At 39.2% G+C, this 8,422-nt stretch overlaps 1 protein-coding gene across 2 annotated transcripts in view; it reads left to right on the top strand.

Moving 5' to 3' along the window:
- Bili (FERM domain-containing protein 8 Bili) overlaps positions 1–8,422 on the top strand; it is a 41,055-nt gene that overhangs the window by 8,561 nt on the left and 24,072 nt on the right. Inside the window, exons 1-2 of one of the 2 annotated variants that reach the window (XM_053775597.2) lie at positions 3,447–6,136; positions 6,904–7,079. In XM_053775597.2, the coding sequence (XP_053631572.1) occupies positions 5,843–6,136; positions 6,904–7,079 (470 nt within the window). In that variant the 5' untranslated portion in view covers positions 3,447–5,842. Of the gene's footprint in view, positions 1–3,446; positions 6,137–6,903; positions 7,080–8,422 lie in introns of those variants that run through there. The other variant, XM_053775598.2, reaches the window with a different exon arrangement.

Genomic DNA, 8,422 nt, shown 5'->3' with positions numbered 1-8,422 from the left:
GCTCTGAAAATTTGTATCGGAAGAGGCACATTGATTTTGGTCACCGGCGATATTGTACATTTAAACTAAATATAGTAAAATCAAAATAATAATAAAATTATTCGGTATATGCAAATAACACTTGGCATGAATATATATATATATATATATATATATATATATATATATATATATATATATATATATATATATATATATATATATATATATATATATATATATATATATATATATATATATATATATATATATATATATATATATATATATATATATATATATATATATATATATATATATATACATATATACATATATATATATATATATATATATATATATATATATATATATATATATTATATATACATATATATATATATATATATATATATATATATATATATACATATACATATATATATATATATATATATATATATATATATATATATATATATATATATATTAACTGTGAATATTAAGTGGGTAGACCGGCAAGCCAGCGGAAGGCCTCGGTCAGATGACCAAAAGCTCCAGCTGTGGGTCAGGACATACTTGTCCTGTTTCCTGACAAACCTTACCTCACCCTGTGCGTGCAGCTAGTCAACCTCAGTGCAGTGTGTCAGGTGCACACTCAGGGACCAGCATACCACAGCTGGTCAGCCTCAGTGCAGTGTGTCAGGTGCACACTCAGGGACCAGCATACCACAGCTGGTCAGCCTCAGTGCAGTGTGTCAGGTGCCACGTAGTTTGTTAAGTTGGGCAAACCTCTGGAGTACATGAACCAGGTGGCGTTCAGTATAGTATCTCAGTGAATAAACAGTTTACCCTGATCCCTAGATTGGAGTAGTCTTGATATTACGAGCAGAGGCGGTGCCCAAGGAGAGCAAGGAAGACTAAACCCCCCTTATAACTTTAATCAGCTTCCACAAATAATAACTACAATAATAACGCAGCTTCAAGATCGCGCTCCTTCCAGCCAGACTGCCACCCCCAAGACTATCCTAGATGGAAATTCTGGTGCCGCCAGTGATTACGCGTTAAGTTATAAGTCGCGTGCAAGTTATAAGCTTTAAATTTAATTAACCGCGCCCGGCCAGGTAAGAGACTAGGCCGGGAGCTAAGACTCGACTCTCTGTCACAAGTAGGTAAGTACGTTTTAACAACCCCAGTAACAAAAACGAGCAATAACAGGAACGATATCAACACCAGTAACAGAAACGAGTAACAAGAACAGTAACAACAGCCCTAGTGAAAGAAGAGTAACAACAAGAACAGTAACAACAGCCCCAGTAACCGTACATAACTAACAAATTGCTGGTTACTGCATATCATTGTGAAGATGTTTCGCCCACCAGAGACGAAACGTCTTCGTAAATAAAACTGAAAGAGCCGTCGCTTAAAAATAAGTGTAACTACACAGCTGAGGTAACAAGAACAACACCAGGAACAGTAACAGTAACAGCAAGAATAGCAACAATAGCAAACGCCGATGTAAGAACAACAAAAACAGCAAATTAAACAAACACAGTTACAAGAGAACCATTAATAAATAACCCTAGTCAAAAAGCAGCAGAAACAAGAACAGTAAATGAAAAAAAACATAAACAAAAACATTAACAGGAGCTACTCCCGTAACAGGAACGCGAAGAACATGAGAACAACCCTAATAACAGGAAGAACAAAAACAGTGTTCCAGTTCCGAGTTAGCGACATAAAAACAAGGACAAATAGCGATATTATTATATTGTTTTATTTAGATGATGAAGGTGAGAATGAGAGGCAATGAGGTTCGATCCGAGGAGTGGGAGGAGGGAAAACAAGATTTCGATTTCCATGGATCAAGAACCCCTCACCGGTATCAGGGAACTGTGAGGGAACAAGTGACAGTATATCCAGGAGAGTCGCCAGGAAGCTCTCACAAGCTCATCTATATAGTGAATTTTTTTTTGTAAATGCGATTGAAAAATCGCATCAAAAATTGGGGACATATGACATAAGTGGTAACAAAGACCGTTTCAGGGAGACGTTTCGCCCGTGGACAGGATTCTTCAGCCAGTCTGAAGAAGTCTGTCCATGGGCGAAATGTCTCAATGAAGTTCCTTTCTGAAACTCTAATTTTCACTTACAGTCAAAATTTAATAGGACCTGGAAATTCCTTCACAGCGCTATGCAGTTTTGGATGCACCTTTTCAATCGCATTTATAGAATATATATATATATATATATATATATATATATATATATATATATATATATATATATATATATATATATATATATTTCAATAAGTCGGCCGTCTCCCACCGAGGCAGGGTGACCCAAAAAGAAAGAAAATCCCCAAAGAGAGGTGCTCAGAACACAACAGTTCAGTTTAGAAGCATATACGTATAAAGATATACAACATGATCCACCAGGAGGCCTGGTCACAGACCGGGCCGCGGGGGCGTTGACCCCCGAAACTCTCTCCAGGTAAACTCCAGGTAAACATGTCCCTCCAAACTGCCTATATATATATATATATATATATATATATATATATATATAGAGAGAGAGAGAGAGAGAGAGAGAGAGAGAGAGAGAGAGAGAGAGAGAGAGAGAGAGAGAGAGAGAGAGAGAGAGAGAGAGAGAGAGAGAGAGAGAGAGAGAGAGAGAGAGAATGTGAGAGAGAGAGAGAGAGAGAGAGAGAGAGAGAGAGAGAGGAGGTTTATAAGAGGGCCGACTAGTATAACTGAATCTGTTTAAATTCCCAACATAAAAACAGGAGCACCAATAAGTAAGACAAACAGTATCCCAGGGTGGGAATATAACAGTGTATGTAACGGACAGCATAAGACTGACACAAGTATGAGAGGAGCAGCATCACTCCAGCCACACACGAGTATCAGCAATTAAGTAGTGAAGGTCTGCATTGATGAGACGAAGATGAAGACTTGGGCAACAAACATATAAATGAGTTGTTTTGTTTATTGGTGTATTTAAAATGTGACTGTTAACGTTAGACTGCGTTTGAGCTGTACACTACCAGTGAACAACATCTGGATCACCTTACAAGGGATTTAGAGTAAACTTGCATCATATAGTAACATAATTGGTATACAGTACCGACAAAATGAAGAATTAGACACATATGCAACATCTGGGTATTTTTATTTGTAGACGATTCGCCAACCAGTGGCTTCATCAATACAATTCAGAAACATATATGAAGAATTATATACAAAAGGCGAGTTAATGAGTCCCTCAGCCTTGGAGCTGGTGAATAGCACCGACGACGTTCTTCACCAACTCCAAGACTGAGGGACCGATTGCCTCGCCTTTCGTATATAATTCTTCACATTATGTCCTTGTATTATAATAATGAAGCCACTGGCTGGCGAATTGTCTACAAATAAAGATACCCAGATGTTGCACACATGTCTAATTTTTTCATGATACATACACAGAGATCCACACTACGGGGTGTTTATAACGCTCGCCAACAACTGGGTATAAAGACACGTAATACAGAGCAGACTTGCCATGTGTTATGTATCTTTATACCCATGAGATACAGACATGTTCCAATGCATGTCCTCATAATGCATGTCCTCACAATGCATGTCCTCACAATGCATGTCCTCACAATGCATGTCCTCACAATGCATGTCCTCACAATGCATGTCCTCATAATGCATGTCCTCACAATGCATGTCCTCACAATGCATGTCCTCACAATGCATGTCCTCACAATGCATGTCCTCACAATGCATGTCCTCACAATGCATGTCCTCACAATGCATGTCCTCACAATGCATGTCCTCACAATGCATGTCCTCACAATGCATGTCCTCATAATGCAATACACGTTTTCTAACGCTTTTATGTTCATCTCTTTTTGAACGCTTTACACAGTTGAACATTCCCGATTGATCACTCGCTTACGTAATGTGTAACACTGGGCAGGCGGTGCAAAATACCCCCATTGGAAAGAGCACTATTGGTACACTAAGAGGAAACGCAGTAAGTGTCCGGGGCCCAAGGCTGTTCAACAGTTTCCCACCATGCAAAAGGGGAATTACCAATAGACCCCTGACTCCCTCCAAGAGGGAGCTATACAGATACCTAAAGTCAATGCCGGATCAGCCGGGCTGTGGTTCGTACATTGGACTACGTGCGGCCAGCAGTAACAGCCTAGTTGATCAGGCCCTGAGCCACCGAGAGGCCTGGTCATGGACCGGGCCGCGGGGGCATTGATCCCCGGAATACCTTCCAGGTAGGTGTTGGTGAGGGGGCTTTTGATGCGAGGAAGTAGAATTGTCCTCCCTTTCCTTGGATCAAACCTGATTGCATCCCATTCCCCAGGTGTTGTGTAACCCCTTTACATCATCAATCAAGACTAAGGAAAGGAGTGAGGGATCCTGATGGAAATAAGCCAGATAATGTGATGGGATGGAATGTATCGGGTTAGCCTGGGTTACTAACCTGTTGGGTTAATAACCAGAGTAAAATAATCTTCAAGGATATTTTAATCCCTAAAATAGAGATTAAAATTCATTTTTAGTATTTTAGTATGTACACAACATGAGATGCCCATCTCTCGGTGTACATACCCTTGATGGAGGGTATATGTTCATATTGTTAAAGGTGACGACGGACCTTGTGTAATGTACTGTGTCTTTCATTAAGATGTTGAAAACACAGCAGAGAAAGGTTGGCAAATTTTTAACTCTTCGGGTCTAATGGGAATATTTAAATACATGTAAAATCGCTATTTATTAAATATTTAAGGTACATTTTATTATTTGTTTATATAATACTGGGAAGTATCACCACTAGTGCTAACTGGATGTCCGTCATCTTCACAGAAGAGAAGAGAATATACGTACTTCAGGGAAGACTAGAGATTTCTCCCAAGATCTGTTTGAGTATTTTCATTCCTACCATTTCCTATATATATATTTATGCGGATATTTTTAAAACCATTATTTAAATGATACAATGGAGCATATGGTTACATATTGATGAGTCCGGTAGTTAACGTGCTTGTAGAGTTGTAAAGACTGTGGGAACTTAAGATATGTTGCTCGTCGAGCTCCTCAGTCACCCATCAGGAACCCAAGATGCAGCAGGCATTCCGTCTCTGGATCGCCCCACTGAGGCGCCGGAAGAGAAAGATGGCAGCCCTCTGGTCAAGTGGTTTTTGACTACCCTGAAACACAGCTCTTTGAGGAAGTCCATGGCAGGGTCTATCCAGGGGGCCAAGGGTCTGATCTGATAGGGACGAAGTTTTTATTGGTGAGCCAATTCCCTGTACTTGTTGAGCGGTACCACCCTGCTGACCAGCACTAAATGGGATGTATGTGTTGGTCAGGGTATATGCACAAGCATAGTCCTACACCAGCAGCCTAACGTTTTTAGAATTTTCTCCAATATTTATTTCGGAAACGAATGCCAGATTTTGAGATGTGTCATTAGATTTGCTTGGTACTCACGCTACGAATGTTATTTATTTTTGTAATGTGGCCTTTTTTCGTCAGGTGGTCAATATCCTCTATTTTAGTATTGTATTTGGATGCTTACTTTATCACTCAAGTGCTACGTTTTGTTGCATACTCAAACGCAGGGATAAAGAAATTCTTTGTATTCAGTTCACGTTGGAATTCCTACGTTCCAATATTTATTTTCAGCATGAGTGAGACTTCTGATTGTTAAATTTGTAAAAGTTTTAATGTAATTGGCACTTGTTTTTTATATATGCATGACAGTATTTTCAAACGATCAGTTGTAAGTTTGTGAGATTAGTAAACAAAGAAAAATAGCAGGGTACTTGGCAGCCAGACATTGGCATCTTTTTGAGATGAATAATAAATCAGAAGAAACATTAATAATGACGTTAAAGACTAATAACACCAGCAGTGAACAAGGCAGTACATGTAGAGGAGAAACTAACTCAAACATGGAGGATGAAAACAGCATGAACGAATCTCTCCCGGGAAGCATCAGCAGGCTCAGCAGAAAGAACAGTGAGATGGACCGGAGGAGCAGTGGAGACAGCAGCTGGAGCACAACGAGTAGTAACATCAACATAGACGACCTCTCCCTACTCTCGGAATCCTTTCCAGCCAGACTGTGGCATCGATGGATTGGTCTTGTACGTTCCACTCTTGCTTAGTGCTTTTTTATTGTGCCTATATATATATATATCTTTAAGTCTAGTACGACCACCAAGGGCTTAGCAGTTTTCATAATAACAATTTATGTATAGTGAAATATCATTATTATTTGTCTTTTCTAAAGACAAATAATATTTAACATTACCTTGCCATTTTCAGTTTGCTTTCATATCACATCCTTTAACTTTTAAACACCTTCACCAGTTTCTACAACTTTATTTCTGAATCTCCCAGAGTAAATTGCTTAGTGCTCATATCCTGAAGAAGAATCTTCAAAAAGTACCACGTCATCAGTAATGATCAACCGTGGCAGCTGCTGTTTTGTTTATTGGTGTATTTAACAATCACAACGTATGCAAGCATTAACCACCCTGACACCACAAGTCCCTATCTAACACTCACTTTTTTACTGGACAATATCCCTTTTTTCTCTTACATACTTTGTGGATTCCTATAGACCATTAAGCAGCGATTATCATATATGTGTTTGAATATGAGAGGAATGAGAAGGGTAGTTTAGTTTTATTATGCACCCCACATCTCCTATCGTGTGGGTGATAAGTCAACATATTACAGAAGCGCATAATGCTTCCAGGAACTGGATTCCAACGTTGTTGCTAGCTAAGTAAGCTGCGGTAGTAATGAACTATTTGAAAATTTATTGAATTAGGAACAATAATAAGGAGTTGTTAACACAGTTATGAATTTATTTATTTGTCACTCACTCTCTTTGCTTACATTGCAGCCCATGCCACTAGGAAAGATGTCAGACTATGGGTTCGAGGAGGATGACAGCGGGGGACTCGGGGGCCACCAGACGGACGCAGGCCAGAACTACATTACCGTCATCCCCGTGGAGTACCCCACCAGGAGGCCATACGCTGACTACGACGCCTTCCCCAGATCTGCTACGATATCCAGGTGAGTTAGTGGATGTTAGTGATGCTGTTGGCAGAGGAATGGTGCCATTGATAGCAGGGGAAGGCAGGGTGGTAATGTCAGTTATGACGGTAATGGTACAGTAGGTGTAGGTTGTGCGGGTTCTTGGGCTATATATGGCAAGTGGTGGTAGTAACAGTAGTCAAGGTTAGGATAGTAGATATTTGTGGTAATGTATGCTAGCACTACAACTAGATGATAGGGAGAAAATTCTGGTCGTAAAGGTAGGCATAAGACCAGATGGAAGTTATGTCAGCATAGTTGCTGATCCCTGTATTCCCTGTATTATATAGCATAGCATATTAGTATCATCCATGTGCTTTAGACACGAGATCCCTCGTAGGCCTGTAGCTTGGTGTGACGTCATGGCACACACATGGGCAGTGATCCCCCTGTCCCGTTCTCACTCGGCGGCAGACCTACAAAACGTGAACAGGCTTGGCACCGGGCTCCATCTCTCATCTCAGTCTGACAATATATTTACCATCCTACAAGTGTGTCTACTTTCAACCTACGATATCTCTATTTAAGAACCCTTTACGATAGTTATATTAGACAGCAAGAGAGTAGCGATAATAGAATAGGGTAGAGTAAGGTATGGATTTTATATTGATTATTGGTAACAGGAGAAGTAGTGGCGCTGGCAAGAGCAAGAGTCAGTGTTGGTGTGGCAGCAATAATCTTGGTGTAGTGATAGTAAGAGTAGTTGTAGCACAAGTGGTCATGACTGATACAGTAGCTCTTGATGCATAAGTTGCAAGTCGTAGTCAGTGTTGTGTACTAGATGTAGTAGTAAAAGTAGTAGTAGTCGTAGTAGTAAGTACATTTATGCTAGATAGATTGTAGTGTGTAATCATAGTTTAATGGCATTTAATAGTTGTAATATATAACATAATTAGCTCTAAATTTTCGTATTATAAATTTATGTTAAAGAAAAAACATAACAAATAAACATTATTGTCAGATTAATATGAAATATTTTTTTATGATTTGTATATTTTTGAGATTCACCAATAGTTTCAACTAAATAACGCTGCAAAGGACTCGGAGGTAAGAATGGGCGAATGTTGAATTATATTCGTAATTTAAACATCATCTGGGGGTCCAATAACATTCCTCTTCGGGAATAAATTATACATTTTTGAGAGAGAATTTATTGTAATTATTATTTCTCCTTGTTCTTGTCCGTGGAGCTGGGTGAATGTGCATCAATACTAACTTATACCATGATAAGTGTTGTCATCTGTAAATAAGCATTTTGTTATGTGTTAGAACGGTGAGACTACTACACGCTCTTGCGAACTTTGTACCCTAACCCAATTTTT

This window comes from Cherax quadricarinatus, chromosome 10, assembly GCF_038502225.1.
Source record: "Cherax quadricarinatus isolate ZL_2023a chromosome 10, ASM3850222v1, whole genome shotgun sequence".
Lineage (NCBI taxonomy): Eukaryota > Metazoa > Arthropoda > Malacostraca > Decapoda > Parastacidae > Cherax > Cherax quadricarinatus.
This window is presented reverse-complemented; position numbering and strand designations above follow the sequence as displayed.